Source organism: Cygnus atratus, chromosome 11 (genome assembly GCF_013377495.2).
Source record: "Cygnus atratus isolate AKBS03 ecotype Queensland, Australia chromosome 11, CAtr_DNAZoo_HiC_assembly, whole genome shotgun sequence".
In the NCBI taxonomy this organism is placed as follows: domain Eukaryota; kingdom Metazoa; phylum Chordata; class Aves; order Anseriformes; family Anatidae; genus Cygnus; species Cygnus atratus.
This window is the reverse complement of record NC_066372.1, coordinates 11,277,190-11,297,204: the sequence shown is the minus strand read 5'-3', so window position 1 is coordinate 11,297,204 and position 20,015 is coordinate 11,277,190. Positions and strand designations below refer to the sequence as shown.

At 41.4% G+C, this 20,015-nt stretch overlaps 1 protein-coding gene across 5 annotated transcripts in view; it reads right to left on the bottom strand.

Annotated features, from left to right (window-relative positions):
- TRPM7 (transient receptor potential cation channel subfamily M member 7) overlaps positions 1 to 10,401 on the bottom strand; it is a 55,270-nt gene extending 44,869 nt beyond the window's left edge. For 3 of the 5 annotated variants that reach the window (XM_035554718.2, XM_050712959.1, XM_035554722.2), the window contains exon 1: positions 10,078 to 10,377. In XM_035554718.2, coding sequence (XP_035410611.1) covers positions 10,078 to 10,080 — 3 coding nt within the window. In that variant the 5' untranslated portion in view covers positions 10,081 to 10,377. Of the gene's footprint in view, positions 1 to 10,077 lie in introns of all 5 variants that reach the window. The other 2 variants (XM_035554719.2, XM_035554721.2) reach the window with 2 other exon arrangements.
- Positions 10,402 to 20,015: the final 9,614 nt, after the last annotated feature.

Below are 20,015 nucleotides of genomic sequence, written 5' to 3'. Positions count from 1 at the left end.
TGCAAGAGTAAGGAAGTGGAAGTCCTGGCAACAGCAAAACCAAGATACATAGGAAAAATCCTTGTTTTAACAGATGCAATTCCTAAAGTTATACAGCAAGGGCTCAGTCAGAGAGGACAAGCAGAGCAAGTCACCACTCTGCTCTCCCACCCTTTCCCCAGACGCGTGCCCCTGCCCCTTCCTCACACCAGCAGTCACATACTGTCCCTTTGGAGAACTGATTTGTCTCCTAAACCAGCACAACGTTATTTCCAGTAAAACACCGAGTAGCTTTGACATCAGAATGAGATGATTCAGATGCAAAAACTAAGGCAGGGGAAAGGACCACATGGCCATGATCACGGTGGGAACAAGGGAATTAGGACAGCCCCTTTGGCAGCAGTAAACTACTGGGCTAGCAAACAGCACGAGCTGATCTAAGCGTACTGTCAGGATAAAACAAAATAATCCCCCAAAGCACACATACTCGAGGCATCCAAGAAAAGATCACAAATCTGTCATTCAAAAAGGCTTTCTTTTTAAGCAACGGCATCCTGATGTTCAGGAAGGAAAGGTAGCTAAGATGGTGTTTACTTCTCGGAGAGCTGCCAACAAAGCAAGAACATATTGCCTAAGGTCACGTGTTAGGTGAGCAGATACCCCGCGTTTGAGAATAGCTTTCATTCTCATCTGGCACTGGAGACGTTCTTTTCTTAACTCATTTTATAATTAAAACCCAACTAACTAATACATTAATTATTCACAAAAGATTTTTCTTGTCCTACATACAAGCTCTTTATATGTGTCAGAAAAACTGTGAAAAATCCAGTAATGACACCCAAGAGAATAGTCAAAAAGACTAACTTTAACTTAGCAATGTTAATTTTTCTAGGTTCTCTCTGCAAAAAGAAGCAAAGAGCTGCTCTGAATCCCCCTCAGTCTCTGCTCAGCAAGCCCAGGGAGACTCAAAGCCTCATCAGCTTCTGTGAATAATCCTCCCGCTCTCTGCAAAGTCTACCTGTATCCTGTAGATCGCCTGTATGCATGTGATCAGAAAACATTTTTCTACAAATAAAAACAGGATTTTTCCTGAAGGCACAAGTTGTCTTGTGTATTTCCTACACCAGGAAGGAAGCCCAGCTTTTTGTACCTTGTAGCCCAGCAAGGTGCTATGATTATATTCACACCAAACACTTCTTCTCATAGTCTACACAACAGCAAGCACAACCAGATAGATGCATCCAAACAACGACTCGTTTGTTAGCAACAGAACAGTCACCTGTAACACTAGCTGGGGGCCGAAACCAGGACAAGAATGATTAGTGTTTTCTGTCCTATTTCCCTATATAACCAACCTAACAACACCACATTGTTCTATTAGTGCATAAACAATTACAAAGAATTTAGCAGTGAAGAGTCCCCGGGTTCTACATAAAGAGGTAGAAACGATGAAGAAAACTGCATGCAGACAAACTGTTTTTCCTATAGCTTGAAAACTTCAAAGGATTTTTCTGCATAAGGTTTTTACAAAAGAAAGAAAAAGTCAGGCAAATTGCTCAATGAGGCAAAGGCATAAATCCTCATCAAAAGCATTTCTGAAGTTGGAACAAATTAAAAGGACAAAGGTTAGTTAGGGGATACTTCACTTTTCAATGCCTCTGGCTACAAGGCCAGTTTAGGAGGTTAATGTCCGTCCCAGGCTGCACAACTTTGCTTAGTGCCTCTCACACAGGCCAAGGTACGTGCCAAAAGGGCTGCCCCATGGACCAGTGCACAGCATAACCCCACAAACACCGTCAGCAGCACGGTGAAGGAGTCAGTAAACTACAGCTTGTGAAACTGGGAAGAACAAGCCTCTTCCAACTAGTACATCCAGAGGCATCACAACACCAGACAAGGCTAAGTTCCTCGAAAGTTGTCTAGGACATCTGTCAGCTTTGGTATCAGTGATTTACTCCCTCCCTAGTATGAGATTACTACTATGAGCAGGAATTCCTCCAAGATAAATCACAAGCTTTTTGGGCTGAGGCTCACCCCCTGCCAGAAAGGTTTCCAGTGCTTTCACAGTTACGTTTCTTTTTAATTTGCTGTTTAACAGAACTCTGGAAACTACCATTTGGACAGCACTGCAGTCAGGGAACCGACGACAAACTGGCAATACTTCGTAATTTAAAACATCGTTAACTGCATCCACTTTTGTAGATTAACTAATTTTTATAATTGAAGAGAAAGTTGATTAACAGTTCTGCAATTACACAACTGGTATTTTTAGGCTCCAATCATGTCTCACTTAAGCACATAACGACCTACTCAGGTGATTGAAGTTATGCCCAACTAGGCATTTGCATGATCACAGGAGTCACTGGGACAGGCTTTGAAAGGAAGCTGAGCTTTTTCAGACTGGCTCTAGCCACAAACTACTATACTGGATTGAGCTTACTACACAAAGCTAATTAGACATGCAGTTTTAATTATGCGGTACATCAACATGACCGCCTTTGAACTTGGTCACATGGCTCCTGTGCTGAGCTTTATCGAACACATTAGCAGAACACAGCTCCACTCTCTCCTACCCCAAATGAACTGGTTCAACTTCTTCAGAAAGTTAAACAGGGATGGGAATGGCCCTAAAAAACAAATAAGTAGCATGTTGAGATCATGGAGAAAAAAAAATCTAGAAATATTTTGTTTTGTGAGACAGGTTACCGGCAGTGGGTCATTTGCAAATAGAAATAATTTGATGGGAGGAGTCATACCCATCTCGATGGGGGCTCAGTTCACAAAGAAAAACTACAGCACAGTGGATCTGGGAAAAAAGGTTACTTAACTTATATTTGGTAGAACGCATTCAAAAAGCAAGGTCAAGAAAAATGTCCTCTCTAAACCAGAATGTAGATACATAACTATGCCAGCATAGCTACCACATGCCTACAGTACAATTAGACAAGGTCTGCAGTGCAATTTGGTTTGTATTTTGAAGAGGCTACAGAACCTGACTCGCGATGGCACAGCTCCATCCATGGCAGGACACAAGGCTGTAACATTTAGAAAACACTCATGAAGAGTAAGTGACACGCAGACTAATCGGAACACTTACTAATGTGATGGCACAGATCAACTCTCAGGCATCTCAGAGCAAGCTTTTGCAGCAAATTCACAGCTGATGTCAAATTTGGGGTGTCACGCCCCATTTTTCTAAGACTCTGAACATGATCCAACTATCTCATACCAACACTAGCATTTATGCAGTCACGTGGAGAGCCGATTCAGGGAAATGACCAGCAAAACAATTAATCCTCAAAGGGAGGAGGAAAAAAAAAAAGGAAATGATTAGATTAGATTTTTATTCATTCAGATCCCTGAAACAGCTGAGTGACTGAGCGGAATGAAGCATAAAGGGAGGGGTGCAAGGGTGACAGCCTAAGCTTAGCTGGGGTTAGACCGAGCTACAACCACACCTTTCAGATGACTTTTGGCAGATCTGGGAGTGGCTATTAAAGATGTTATGGTCTCGAACACCAACCCTGCTCGTATCTGAGGTTATTACCCTATAACACACATCCACACCTCGGGTACTCTAGGTCAGTCTTGGGAAATAAGCTGTCAACGAAGTGAGTAATCATGGGAAGACCTGGACTGTTAACTAATACTACTTCTAAAGGTGCCCTGAGTCTAGAAATTTTTAGGCTATAAGTGCTTCTGAAATACAGCATTCCTAACAGAGCAACTAAAAATTCATTTACAGAAGGCATAAATTTATATGTTAAAAATTGAGTTTGTCAAGTCTGCATTTCATAAAAATTGGTTAGCATTTTTGCAGCATTAAGATTAGGAGGAGGAAAATTTGGCAGGTATTAGGATAAGAACTGTCAAACACGGACATCCAACACAGTGGACTATGAAGTGAAAACACTGTTTCTGTTCTTAGCAAAGGTGAGAAGAATCAAGTAGATAAGATTAAGAAAATAAGCACCTGTCTACAGAGAGAGAAGTGGGAACAATGCATGAAACAAAGGCTAGTATTCGATTGCAATAGCCATTGTGTTACAACTGACTAAGCTGTAACCCACGCTTTCCCAAGCCCTGAAGATTACAGAGTTATGTTATGGTGAAAGACTGAATTAGATTAAATTAATTTATAGCTGTAACTGACAAAGTATTCTCAATCAGGAATGTACTGGTGCACAAGAGAAAATATATATTGTAGTAACCACTGCCCAGGGTGCCACAGACCTTGAAACGGCTCCAAAGATCTCAAATCCAGAGAGAGGCTTCCCCTGTCTTACACACACGCTCACATCCACGAGTGCCAGCCACATCAAGGGGTTTCTGCAACCCAGGACTTCCGCAGCCTGCGGCGCCAGCGCCGGGTTAACAGCGATGCTCAGAGCTCAGGGACCTGCAGCCCCGGGGCCCTGGCAGCTGCCATCAGGACCCCGGTCGCCCCCGCTGCAAGACAAGCTCGGGTGCAAGGTGTCTTTCCTTCAGGGAGGAAGGAAAGCAAGCAAGAAAGCAAGAAAAGAGGTAACCCATGTGATGAAGGATGCATCAAAGTCACATATCTGGGAACTCTTCCAGCTGTTGGAAGAGATTAAAAGGAGCTTCAATGTCACTCGGCAGCTGCAGGGTAGCTGGGAGTTCCTTTGTCATTTCCAAAATTCAGTGTTCAAAATAGTTGATTCTTTTTTAGTTGTCCAGCATGTTTTAACCGAGTTCAGATCTTTCAGAAAATACATCCAAGAACTGTTAAGAATACATTTTAGAATTGTTAATCCTACATCTGAGCATGTTCTACATCAGGTTCAAATGTCACTCTCAAAAGAAGGGAGACAACTTCAAAAGAAGACAAGCAGCAGTGTTGGCTTAGAGATAAGAAACGGCTCTTGAGGAAGAGCTTCAAAAATGATTCCGTATTTCCCCTCTAAACCAAACATGCCACTGAGTATATTTTTTGTAGGTCTGTTACTTTTATAGTTCGCTTCAAAGTGTGAAGTCCTGAGTTGCTATTATACGTGTTAGCAGTGAGTCTAGACATTGATAAAATTCACAGGTGTAATTTTCAGACGTAGACAAAGTACATGCATACATCTACCCATACTCTTTGTATATATTAGTCAGTTGCAAAATCACCCTTTGCAAAACACATGATGTGCATTTGAACAAAATAAATACTGTTAATAACGTTAAATAACCCGTAACTTTGATCTGACTTTACTGAAACAATGTTTTAGAGAAATGATGTGCATTATTTTAGTATTTATTTAACAAAATCCCAGAATTAAGGTTTAATTCAAACCCACCACCTCAGTAACATCTGAATTTTCTTCTAGGTAAGGGGGAAAATGCCTAACTTGGTTTATAGATGCAATCAGTTCTAACATGCTGTCACGTTGTTACCATACTTTCCGCTCTCCTCGACAATCAACCACTTCATTTGTCTTACAGACTCTTCCTGCAATGTCCTCACACTGTATGTTGTCAAAGCACTTTTCACATTTAAATATTCTAGTCCATGAATATGACAACTTTTTGGAAACATCAGCACCACAGTCAGCAACACAGCTAGCGTTCTACCTGGATCTCCCATACATTTAAAACACTTTCTCCCTCCACGTCTTGGGAAGCAAAAAAAGGATACAGTTATGGATAACTGAACAGCCCTTACTGTTCAGTTTCTGTCTTGATTTTCTATTTCATTATCCCATCAGGAGTACACTACTCTCTCCTTGGAAAGAACAGAGGGGCAAGAAATGTCCTCTGCTTGTCTAACAGCTATTAGACAACCTGTGTCTCCCTGCTGCTGTGCATGAATTAGAGCAGCTGGGGAAAACAAACAAAAACTCGAGCAGCACCTTGGCTCCAGCAAAGCTGGTAATTAAAGAAAGTAGCTTGCACCCCTGCTTCAAACAGCTTGCATCCACTTTACACATTAGTCAAAATATAGGTGTAAAGAAGGCTGAGAAACAAACAAACCAACCCCACAACCCTACCATTCCTCAAACAAACATGCTATCCTCAGACAGTGCAACAGCTGGGATGGAGCTCGGTCTCCGGAACGCCGCTGCCAGAGCTGTGGCCCCATAGAGAGAGACAGACACGAGGTTTGAAGTGCCAGGAGGCGCTGGCTGCTACTAGGAGGTCTCATCCTGCCTCTTGTCCCGCACAGCAGCAGCAATTCCCACCTAATCCCATGGTGAGCCAGGTTAGCTGATACACAGGTATGGGGGGATTACTTTTTTTTGTTCTTTTGTCAGGTAAACTTTGTATTGCTTTAAATGCAAATACATCTACAATTTAAGTGAAAGAAGAGCTGAGCTTAGCGTAATAAAAATAACAGAATCCAAGGATTAGTTAGATCAATGTCAGGATAGGCTGGATCATGATATTATTAACATGACACCATTACCTGCACACACTAATTATCTGAGCAAAAAAGATGGGATTAAGCCAACTGAACTCTTCCCTTTTAACTTTCATTAGAGGGGAAGAGGGAAAATGACCTTTAATCAAGAGAGTAACATTTACTCTGACTTGGTTACTACTTTCTGATGATCAGTCACGCTATTAAAAAAGCACACCTTTACTTAAACACACAAATTCAGAAAAAGTGATATTACAAGATCAATGGTACTATAGTTGCTTCCAAACAGAGACAATCTTAAATGAAGAAACAACTTCAAGACAAAACACCAAGAGCGTTTTCTCTGCCAATGTTTGAAATTTGGATGTCAGTAGAAAAGACAATTTCCAGGATCCTCTAATAAAGAGCTGCTATTTCTCTTCCCCTGCTCTCCAACTGGTTTAGCAAAAGAAGAAACAAAAAATCCACCTTAATATAATCTGTTATGTTAGCTAAAGGATGAAGCTCAGTAAGTAATTTTTCCCCTTCTTCCCCTATCCCTAAAATCAATTGAAAAAGTCCAAAGATCTCTCCTAAGCGCAAATGAACAGCACAATGCAATTGCTAAATTCTGCATAAAAATCATGCTCCTTTAAAGACTGCAAAAGCAACCGACCAGGAAAAAGCCGAGTAACAAGATCACAGATCATACAATGGAGGAGAAAGAATGTGGGGCCAGGGAACATGAAGAAAGTAACAAACTCCTTTAGAGTTTGTCCACAGGTCAGGCAGTCCTACCCACTAGTTTCTGGGCTAATTGTGGAGCATACAAATCCATTTGTCAAGGGCCACCACTACTTGTCGGCATCGGAGGTAAGAAACGACGTTATCTTTACCGACCATAAACCTGTCTTATCCAAATACACACGTGGCAGGAGATTATTCAATAATCTATTTGCTGAAAAGCCAGCTGGAATTTCAACCAGTGAGGCAAAAATGCACCAAGTAGCTCTTTTACTTGATGGTTTAAAAACTCCTAGCATAAGTATTTGCTAAGTTTACACAATGCTGAATATTTTGACTGCTTAGGGGGAAAAAATGCAAGAAAGCTAAAGTGGTGTCTAATAAACCAAATGAGACAATCAAGGACTGACTCATCAGATGACAGAAATTGAACCTTTTTTTTAAGAGAGGTTTGGAAATCAATTATTTAAAATGTTAAGCAATTCACCTCCTCAGTCTCCCTGAGAACGAATTATTCAGATTAGAAACAAGAAACATGACCTCGAAGGTAACAATTCTGGAAAATATACACGTTATTTTACTGCCTGCTTTCCTTTCAAGAAGTGGAACAAAAAATAGAACTTATGTTACCTCTTTCAGCAAATTAATATGGCACACACTATTGCAGCCAAAGTAGACACAGTTAAAAGAAAAGAGATTCCAAAGGAAATAAATGTCTGTTAAAAAAAGAAGATGAAGATACATTTTTCAGGTTAAGTATATAATTTCATTCTCTTGATTTTTCAGAGCCAAGCCACAATTTCAAAATCCAACCCCAAGCCTTTAAAGTCTGGAACTTTGGGCTTGTTTTGACAAGATGCTGACATTATCAGAAGTTTCGAAGTGTCACTGCTAGTATAACCAGGTATTAAGCTCCTAATTAGGCTAATCAGGGTCTTTCTGGGAAAGAAAAGTCAACTTACTATGCAAAATTCTGTCAAGCACATAAGTTGTAGACCATAAAAGCATCTCCCTTCCCTTCACACAAACCTTTCGACAAATCTTCTTCGAGATTTATTTACATCATTACAGGTGTAAAATTGGCAAACCAATATGGTCAAACCCAACTGTGTCAGCCTAAGTTATGTAAATTCAAAACAACATTGGTTTGTTTAGAAAATACTCTGCTGCCATGACTGTCCACAAGAAGCAAACCATTAGTAGAAACGGATCTCATGGAGGGACATAAAAGAGAAGCAGGAAAAGTTCTAGGCTTAATGCATAACTTCCAGGAAAGGGAAAGTACAGCAAACAGTAAAGATAACTATGTAAAAAGGAGAGGAGTTTGGATGCTGAAGTCTATCATCAGATCATCAGCACAGCAGAGAAAGCAGGGCTGATATGATAACTCAGAAAGGTGAAGGCAGCAAGACAATAGCTACAAAAATCATTGAGGGACATGAAAAGAAGGTTAAGACACAATAGAGTACCTCTATCCAACAGATAACTTGGAGGATGATCTGACAGAATATATTTTAAAATAAGTGATAACTGTTAAATGTAAGGTTTCATTTCAATGTACCTTCAGATGTTTCTATTTGTATGGCAAGTGAAAATTATCCTTCCAAGAAAACAAACAAAAATCAAAGTAAAATACCAGGAAACTTCGGTAGAAACTGTCCAAGAACAGCCTAAACCATTTCACATGTGCAAAAGGTTTTTCCCCCACTTTAAATAGCAATGTCAAGAATGGCATCATACCAGAAGGTATGAAGGATGATCTAGCAGACACTTACCACCACACACATTTAAAAAAAAAAAAAAAAGACTGAACTCTCAGGACTACCACACTGAACAACTCTCTTTAGAAAAAATCCTGATTTAATGTTGGACACTATCCAGCAGTTCTTAAAAACTGCAAAATGTCATGGAGCAGCAGGGAAATTTAGTAAAATGGACTTGCATAGATTGTTCTACAACAGGTCATGTGCCGGAGTTGAATAAAGAGTAATTACAAAATACCACACGATATCTGTTATGACAGATCTGTACATTTCTAGGTTGTGAGCACTAACACAACAGCAGAACCAAACTCAAAAATAAAAATCCCTCTGCTGAGAAGAGCAAGTACCAATCAAGTGGAAGACAACAAGTACTCTTCCAAGTAAAAATGGAAGGCTGCTCTTTCAGCTTCTTCCTAAGAGTTTTCAATCTGCAGATTCTAGAAAAAGCCCACATTTCTATACAGTTGACAGATATAATAAAAAAATATTATTTGTAGGTGTGAATCCATGTGGTTTTGAACAATACACTACAAAACAAAACATCACTTTATGTAAAGCTAAATAAAGTGCCTGACTAGAAGTTCTAGCAGCCTGTAGAAATCCATGGCTTTACACTCCATGCTGAGATTCTCAAAATGATTTGAAAGCACTCTGCGCACTGGTTCACTCTAAATTCTGTAAAGAATTAATCTTTCAATTAAGAAATAAACTTATAGGGACAAAAAACCGATTAGCAGCCAGGAAAAGAGCTGGAATTAAAACCGTTTACTTTGCAGAGGTTCATATGCTTCTTTGTAATGGTTTATACTCCCCGCTGTATATGACAACGGGGAGAAATTTCAAAAATTAAATGGTCGGGAAGACTGAAACGGAGGAAAAGCTGCACCCCTGAGAACTGGTAGGTCTACTATACGGATTCCGTTCGCCAAAAACGTTGTGAAGGGTTGAGACAACGCTGAGACAAGGAACGAAAGGCGGTGTCCCAGCGGAAAGGGCAGCCGCGGTGCCGGCCGTGTGGAGGAAGGGGCGAGGGGGGAGGCCGGGCTGGGCTGAGGGCAGCAAAGGGCGGCGCTGCCTCACCCCGCGGGCACCTCACGAGGAGCCCCGGAGGCGGCGGCGGGAGCCTCGGCCCGGCGGCCGGGGGACCCCGAGGGAGGGCAGGGCCCGGCCGGGCACGGAGGGGAGGGCGAGGCCGGGAGGTGACAGCCCTGGGGGAGGGCCGGGGAGCTGGGGCTGGGTCAGGACCCTCACCATTCTCCTCAGGGCCGGGCTGGGTCTCGGCGCCGACTCTGGCTCCCCTCGCGCCGGGCGGCTCCCGCTCGTGGTTCGGCGTCGGCGGTGGCGGGGCCTGTCTCCATCTATCGGGGCTGAGCTCGGCGGCTGCGGGGGGCTGAGCGGAGAGGAGCCGGGCGAGGACGACGCTCCCGAGCCGGAGAGGAGAGCGGGGCGAGAGGGACGACGCTGCCTCGGCTCCGCACCGGGACCCAGCGCTGGCGGCGGCCTCGGCCCGGCGGCTCTTTCTCATAATTGTGCGACTCGGCCGGCGGAGCGCCGCGGCGCTGCCGCGTCAGCGCGCACCGCCCCCGGGAGGAGGGGGCCGCCGGGGCGCTGCCCAGGCTCACGGCCGCCCTCGGGGCGGAACGGGACGGGAGGGGGCGCCTGAGCCTTCCCGGCCGGCCCCGGTGTGCTGAAGGAAGGGGGAGGCCGGAACGGCGGCGGGGGCCGTGAGCTTCCGGACCTCAGCTCGCGAGGTATCGCCAGCGCCACGTTAGGGACGAACCAGTCTGACTGGAGGCACGCTTCAAAGGGAGGAGTGCTGCTCCGGAAAGCCCGGCACCTTTTTAAGCCTTTGCCTTTTTTTAAATTTTATTTTTAAATAAATAAATAAATGCAAACCTGTCCGCGTTAGAATCTGTCTTTTAAACTTCAAAGTGTTGGAACACCTTTTGTGACTCAGGCTGAGGAGAGCGCCTTTTGGCGGGAAGAGGCGGGCTCCGCTGCGCCCACGGGCCCAGCCCGGGTGAGGAACCGGCCTGGAGTGGCTCTCCACACGTAACTGGCAAACTCGATAAGAAGTGGCACTAGCAAAAAAAAAAAAAAAAAAAAAAAGAAAAAAAAATCCAGGGAGACATTTCATCATTTATCTTTCACAACAATTTGTATACTAGAAGAAAAAATAAGGGAAGAAAAAACGACTAAGTATGGATCAAATTGTGTTCCCTAAAAATAGAAAAGTAGAGATTTCCTACACAAATCTCTCTCTGAAATTAATGTCTGATATTACCTTTTACCACCATTAACTTTATTTAGGACATTCATAGTTATTTAATGCTTTTTACTTTCACTATTAAAACAGTGGTCAAAGGTCCTGACACCATTTCTACAATACCGTAGCCTCACCTGGGAGTTCATTTTGTACACGCTCAAGCAGAAGGCACAAATTTCTTTAAAATACCATGGCACTTGGATTTTCAGTGTTAGGACTTACTTGCCTGTGCTGTGGTGATTTTATGCTGAATCTGGCCTTGCTCATCTCCTCTTGCTGGCAAAAAGTCAGCATTAACTCTGCATAGCATTTGGTTACGGGGATAGAAGTGCGAGCCTGCAGTCACACTTGAGCCGTCGGTTGTCCTCACGGGTCACCAAGCTCTGCGCACGCTCACGGCCCAAAATCAGTCAGCCTCAGCATGACAGGAACTGTCGCTGAGAGTCTGAGCTTTGGCACCCTGCAGATTTACTTGACCAGCTCCAATGATTAGAGGAAGATGACCTAAATCAAACCAAGCATTAACAAAAGCAGCAGAACTGGAAGCTAGATGGCAGCTGTTGTCAGCTTTACTTGTGGTCTGTTTGATGGATGCACCCTTACTGGTACGTTCCTATCAATGCAATTCAACATCAACAACAATGGAGCAACCAGCAACCGTGCCAAACTTTTTACACATACACACATGAAACTGAATAACAAAATTTAACCTGATATGAACCAAATACTATGAAATACAAGTTTTAATATATAATAATAAAATTAATCTAAACTGAAGATACAAAGAAATTAAATGTCCTTGCATTATCAGCCATTTGACAGGGTAAGTCTGGCAGTAAATTCCAGCAGCAGAAGCCATTTGCTGCAAACAATAGGCGCAAATTTGAGAAAACCCTCACAACCAGAGGCATTCAGCTCCATCTTACAGTGTTGCTGCAGGGGAGTTCCTAATGCTTGCTTTTAGTTAACTTCAGAAGAATTTGTGGTATCTTACACAGGTATGAAGATTAGGCTCCTAGGCCTCTTAATTTTCCTGGAGTAGGAAAATTAGGTGTTTCCAAGGGATGATTCAGGACACTTAAATTAGTTCTGAATACAAAATTTCACAAAAACAGGTTAAATTTACTCTTACTTGAGGAGAAATCCAAAGCCTGCTGATCTGCAGCCACTTGTTCCCACCCAGATTCCCATGTGCCAGTGCTTGTCTTCCTTACCAAGCCGCAACAGGAGCAGCAGTGAAAGCCCAGCAAGATTTGCTGGAGGTGGTTCAAAAACTTTCCAAAGGAAAGCAAAGAAAACGGGGGACTTCTGAGTTCTTCAGCTAACACTGTGAAGCTCTTCTGATAATCTGCCACAATCCTGCTTCCTCCCTTCCTCTTTTTTCCTAATTAATCTAAACCTCTTTGTATCTCAAATGCAATTTATGAGCAAGTTCTTTAATGACTAGGTCCTCTCTACAGACATACTGGGCTATACTGACTTGTTTTTCATGGTTATCACATTGGCCTCTAGGTTTAATATTTGTAAATTCAAGAGCTAGAAGGAGCAAGGAAATTCAGAAAGTAGCTGGAGGCCAGCCTGGACACAATGTGAGACTTTTCTTGTACAAGCTGTTGTTTTAGCAGAACATGCTTGAGGTGAGGAATTTTCCATGTCTTTTTTCCTGTTGATCCTGCAAAACTGAAAAGAGATTGACATCAAATTGTTTGAGAGTTACAGTGCTTGTGATAAGCTCAGATGGAGAGACAGCACATTGTTTCACTGGAACAGCTCATGAAGAAAATAAAGGGAAAATGAGTCATCAACATCCTCTCTGCCTCACTGTCTGGGAAAGAGTGTCAGCCTTCAGAAAGAGCGTTGTGAAGGGGGGGCAGGACATAGCACTACAGTGAAATAAAACTCTGTGACCTAGAACTGATGGCACATGGCATAAGGAAGTCACCTTACATCCTTGTATTACGTTGTTCAATCATACAGAACATGACGTGTTTTGACCCTAAGCTAGCAGCGTTAGTCATCCAGAAGGAGTGAATTATGGCACATTCAGATGTTCAATCTTGTTTTCATCACTGAACCTCAACCTCAGAGGGCTAAGCAATAGAATATATATTTGATATGTACTTGTGACCCTAAGTGTTACCTTCCAACCACACCAATAGTCAGCTCAGAATCCCCCTAATATCCTCTTCCAAATGAAGAGCTGACAGCTGTGAATTAGAAGGCAACAATGAAGCATTATTTCAAATTAATCGTATTCAAAGACATTTAACCTGAAACAATCTTCTGTTATCTAAAATAACATATAACTGGTTTAAACAAAACTATGTGGTTTTGCTATGTGGTTCCTGTATCTACTTTGTAGTCCTCAAAGCAAAGTATCAAACTGTCACTGACACTTTATGTTCAGCAATTATCTGTTAAGTAATCATCACCAGAACTAGTAAAATTTGCATTAAACCAGCTGTAATTTGATCTCACTGCAATAAGCGCTAAAGGATAAGAAAAATTCTTTAAGGAAACCCATATCTCACTATTGCAATATCCAGTAGCCAGAAGAAGCTGTTTGACTGCTCATTCATTCACCCTCAAGTAGATGAACTGAGTCGTGCACAGAAAGAAAAAAAATAAAATACTTCTTTTCTCACAGAGAGGAATGCTATGAGTAACCATGAAATAAAAGTAATTGGTTTTGACTTTTCTTTTTTGACTCACTATAAGGTTTCCCAGAGATGCAACCTACTACTCTGCAGTTGCTCTTTTAAATATGCACTGGGATTCATATAGTTAAATCAGATGCAAATGCCAACTGATAAGGAGATCTAGTTAATATCCTACTCACGGTCAAACAGATTCTGTGTAGAAACGTTTTTCCCCCTTACTGAAGTCACCTATGGCAGAAAAGCAGTATTATTGTTTCACTTTTCTTTAACAACGGTGAATCCCCCCAAACCCATATTTAGTCTTCCCCCCCCCCCCCGCCAGGTCTGTCTGTTTCTCATACATCTAGGTAAACCAGCTCTCTATGTATAGCTAAGGTGACAACACACCAGTTTATATTCTGACCATTCCTCTTTTGTAAGCATGAAGACACTTACTTTATCAACATTAAAGATTGTCAAGTAAGGCAAAAAAAAGTGTACGATGACCCAGAATAATGGGATCTGCAAGTCCTCCCTGTTATTTGTGAAGGGGTTTTCTAGTACCGGAATTACTGATGTTTTTGTGAAAACATTTTGCCCAATACCTCTCAGATAATTCACCAAATAACACTGAAAACATCAAACTTATCAGGGATTCAAAACATGTTCTTTCAAAATGGGATGAATGAGAAATAAGTTATTGCTATTAATCATGCGACTTAGGAAATATAACCTAACAGAAGGAAGGTTGTTTCTGTTGAAGACAGAGAATATAAAACTCTAAAAGCATGTAACTGCACAGTTTTAAAACTGTTTAGAAATTGTAATCACTTTGTTGGTATGTGTTATACTCCAGAGTTACACATCACCTTCTCAAGAGGTTCCACAGTTTTATTAATCTTTTTGCAGTACACCAAAGATCCTAAAATCCTGTTTTAAAAGTAATGAATTTGAACAACGTGTTAGCTTTTACATCTGAGAAGATATGTATTTCCTCAAAGGAACAAGTACCTTAGCTGCATACATTCAAGAAATAGGTCATAAAATCTACTAAAATTTCAGGATGCATCTGGAAAAAAAATTAGTATGCAAAATTAACTTTTTACAAAATCAAAAAACAAATTATCCCCTGTAACTGATTTAGGTTCCAATTTCACAAGCAATTTATGTATGATTTAAGTCATAGTGACAGAACTGCTCATGTATTAAAAATTGGCAAAATAGTGTTGAGATCTTTCTGTGCAAAGGGAGTAATTATAAGGAGCGTGGAGATAGCATGTCTTTACAGAGTAAAGAGCTCTGATGTGGTATCATCCAAAGGCCACCTGTGCAGTTCACCTTACATTTTAAGAGACCACCCATCACAAAAGCATGAGGGTGTTTTCCACTTATCTAGTGTGTTAACTCCAGAGCATCATTTCACTTTCAAAGTCAGCCATTTATTTTGCAATGCAGATGCAAGCAAAGCTATGTGAGGCTATTTATTTTTACAGGGCCTCCCCATCTTTTCTGGGACTGGCAAATTATCGCCAACACTAGGAAAGGATTCCAGAGTGGTTTTTCTGATGGCAATGCAGAGGGCCCCACGACCTACCACTCCAAGCTCAGAGTGCAGAACCAGTAACTCAAGTTCAGCTTTGTGGCTTGTCACATCCAAATTGGGCAAATGAGGGTGTGGGTTATCCAGTTTAGAAATCTGCATTAAATATTTTCCATATTAATAGGAAGACATATTCACACTGATTAGCTAATTAAGGTTGAGTACATACGGCAGTTCTGAGCAAGTAATTCTTCCTTATACACGTTCCAGAAGTGTAAAGAAAGATACATTACCCAACCCATCATCCCAAGTATAATACAGGCATACCCTGTATTTGTGGATATATTACTTACCACTTAGAATACACTCAGAGTTTAACCAACACAGGCTGAAGTCTTGCACAGAACTGCCAAGGGTGTGCCTCCAAACACCTCTATTTACATGTGTAAAATCAGTAGCTGCCAGGAACAGTATGGGAACAATTACACCATAATGGCTGACCCTTTGAAAGATTTTATCAGTGCCTGCCTTTAAAAAAATAACTGAAGCAAGTTTATGTCAGTTTTGCTTCTTGTAAACTCACTCCCCCCCTCCATAACTTCTATCGGATTTGCAAAGCTTCTCTATGAAAAATCGTTTCTGATACAATCTTCAGGTTCTCAAATTCTTGTCTTGAGTTTTAACTTGTTAGCAGCTGAGCTGGTGCATGGCGGACATTCAGTGAGATAAGTCTTTGTGTAGAGATGCTCCAGCTGTGCAAGAAGCAGAGGTGCAGCACCTCCTTCCATGCTTGTGCTGCCCAACCCAGCAGGGGAAAGCAGCAGCAGCAGCCACAGCCAGAGGTGCTGCTTCTCCGTGTGGCTGGACAGCAGCAGCACACAACGCCAGCATAATGCAAGTCTAAACAAATGGCTTTGCAAGAACAGGATGGCCAGACAAACCAACTGCTCATTGAATTTTAGAAATTGGAGATGTTTACAAGTTCACAGGTATCCCTACGGAGCACTGTTTCTTAGTGTTCTTTGAAATCTAGGGATAGTTAACTCATAATCAAAAGGTAAAATTTTAGGTGAGCCTACACAGGACTGGCCTTAGTCATCCAACTTTGAACTCTTACTTGACAGTGACCCTCTTCGAGGTGCCAATGGCAGACTCCAGTGTGCAGAGTTGCTCAACACACTTTTCCAGGGCCCAGAGCTTACACCATTATTCTGCGATGCTTGTCATTCCATTTCTTAGAGGGGAAAAAAAAGTACAAACAGGCATGCATTTGCTCTTTTTTTCCATTGTTACTATAATTTATATTTACTGCTAAAACTTATTTTTAAGATCAGCTACCAGAGAAATACCTACTTGTAACATTAATTAAAAAGATCTCAGTTTTCTTGTAGCCTTGATAGGAATACATTCACAACAAAGCTCTAAATTTAATTTGAGACACTATTGAATTTTTAGGTGTACCAATACCTATTGTATTTCCTTTTATTCCTGAGCATGTACAATACAGAAATTGATATATTCTGTAACCTTTCTGAAGAAGTCATTGAGCCAGCATGAGCACACTTCAGCTTCTGACAAGCCTGTAAAAAAAACTTAATTTTTTGTTTTTCAAATCTAAACCAAGCTACTGCACCAACATTAATGCAACTCCAGGAGTCAGTGGGGACAACAACACAGATAAGGATGAAGAGAAGGAAGCTATTGTTTTAAATTACTGTTCCAGGGTGGATTAAGCTGCTGGGTATGAGTGCTGCATTTGTTTTAACAGAGTCCAAAAGGTTAAGCTTCCTCATAAACACTAAACTTCATATTGGAGCAGAGGCACATGTTATTGTCCAAAACAAAAAGTAACATGTGAAAACACTTCAAAAATGTGCTGATATAGCCCTGAATAAAAAAGAAGAGGAAAGAAAGGAGGAGAGCATGTGCGTGAGCAAGGGGAGGGAACAGAAAGCCTGACAGCAGAATACCTGTGAGCACACTCCTAAGAAAAAACTGAAAAGGAGCTCTTTGATCTACATACAGTCTTGATTAAAAGGTCTTTCAGCTGCAAGTAAAAGACTCTTCTCATCTATTTGATGCCCTCTGTGTTCAGGGAAACAGGATCTTGCACATTCTTTATAAATAAAAGGAATTCCAGAGATACCTGAGTCTCCATCAACAACCTCTGTCAAGAATGCAAAACCTTGAACTTTGATCAATCACTTCTGACAAAAAGGATACCAGTCTGAGTTGGTCTCCTCCCTCTTTCCTCAAAAAAAAAAAAAAAAAGATAAATCATTCACACAGTAAAATAAACGTGCTATACTGTCTATTTGAAAATAAAACAGTGTTTTAGCTTCTGAAAGCATTACAAATCCCAAGGCAACTTTTAAATATACTTAAATCCAACAATTTAAAATAATTAAACAATTCCAGTTGAAAAATCAAACCCAAGTTGTGGTGATAAAATTTGACTTCTTTAATGAAGGGAAAAAAATGTTACAGATTATTTGGGTTAGAAAATGAGCAGAAAAAAATATCTTAATAATTGCTGAATCACTGAACAGTGAGAACTGGAAGACCCCTCTACAGATTGCCTAGTCCACCTGCCCTGCTCCAAGCAGGATGCCAAGCCTCTGTCCAGCTGGGTTTTGAATATACCCAAGGACAGACTCCACAACCCCTTCGGGCAACTGTTCCAGTGTTTGACCAACCTCATAGGGGAAAAAAAAGCTCTGTTTTCTTTGCAATTCAGCTCCACACACCCGTGGTATTATAAACATTGATAAGGCCCACCTGAGCCTTCTGTTCTCCAGGCTGAACAATTCCAGCTCTCCTCATCTGAGGGGTGCTCTGAGCCCTTGACTGAACTCACCCCATTATGTCCACGTCTCTGTACTGGGGAGCCCGGCCCAGCACTGTGGATGTGGTCTCACCAGCGTTAAGCAGAGGGGAAGGACCAAGGACCACCTCCCTTGGCCAGTTGGCTGTGCTCTGTCAGCGCAGCCAAGGATGCTGGTGGCCTTCTTTGCCACAGGGGCACTTTGCCTAGCACGGTAAAACCACCACACATGGTCAGTGGGGTATCTGGCAGGACCCCAGGTCTTTTCCTCCAAAGCTGCTTGCCAGCTCTTTGGCTCCCAATATGTACTGCTGGATGGAATATTTTCAGGTAAACAAAACTTAAGATAATCTGAATAATCTCAATAATCTATACTTTGGGGAACAAACTGACTTCATCAAGAATCATTAGTTTTGAGGCCTGACTTGGTCTCCCACAAAGCAAACTACAATCAGTGTATATCAGAATTTAACTTCGAACAGCATGAATGTAACTGCTGACAAAGGGGGAAGTAAGACTGAACTCATCTAAGGAGGCAAGCACCTGTTAACTAGCAATGGTAACTCACTTCCTTAGAAGATAATTTCTTCCTTCTGCTCGCAATTTTCAAGCCCATGGGATGTGCAGTTTTACAGAAGTGTCAAATGCACCAACTATAACAACAGAATGCACTGGAGATAGTCAGTGCAAAAACCAACTTGTTAACTGCATCTACATCTGTTCTCCCTAGCTTCTCTAATTTTTAAAAAACACGTAAATCTAAGGAAAAATATATACAAGCACATGAAGGTTAGTTTTAGTAGTTTGTTCCTATTCTCAAAGTCAAAGAGTCAAACATTTGGATAGGTCATTGTGCAGTAGGGCTTGCCAATAGGTTTCCACGTGACAAGCTTTAAAGAAAAAAAAAAACAAACAGTATATTCCAGCACATAAATGTAATCTATATACTCTGCTGGCAAGCAGGATACTTCTGGAACAGGTAGGGCTTACCAAGGTTGGGCAGCAAGATCCAATCATGCTGCAATTCAAATTAAAAAAAAAAAAGTCAACTATGGCTTGGCTGACATGCAATTCGTGAAATTCTAGTCAAAGATACCTCAATATAGTTTAAATTCACTTCCTATCTACTTTGGTTTTGTAACTCTGTTAGAGTCTGAGCCAGCACGTACACAACGTATGCAAGTACAAGACTTCATACAGCAGCTGAGACTGAACTTTGCAACAGGAAGGCCAATTAGAGTTAGAAGCTGTTTCTCTTTGAGTACTCTATGGTGTGGCTAACCTTTTAAACAGAAGAGCTGTTCACAGATTTACCTATATATTCACTTTATTGTAAACAAAAACAATTAATATCAACTATAACAACTACTCTAACATTCACTCTTTATTCTTGACTGACAGCATATGTTCTAATGAGTTATTCTAAAACTACTAACAAACTCTAAGGAAGTCTCAGTTTTCTCTCAGCCTAACTCAGTGATCAATTTGATTATTTCACGGTCCAAGCTCCAATAGAAAAAGAAAGTTATAGAAGGACAAGTTAAGATGCTGTTAATCATGACTCCAACATAACAGCTAGGTTTCTCCTCCACCTGCAGACTTGGTTGAGTGGGAAGAGAGATTTTCTGTGCAAGTTATGCAAGACAGCTTCCAATGCCAAATTAAAGGATCATAAGGCAACTATCCTCTCTTTAAAGAGGGACAGTACATAGGAGTTTTCTTTCCCATTTAAGTACTCAATTAGCGTGACTCGGTGCTACTGGAGGCTCCAGTATATGAGCAGAAGAGGCTAGAATAGTTAAAAACCTGTTCAATTTTAATACAAACAGTATCACAGGATTCTAAAAATGCCTCAAAGATCACATATCAAATATATTCATTCATGTTTAGCGATTTTATTTCTTCCTCTGCCCACATTTC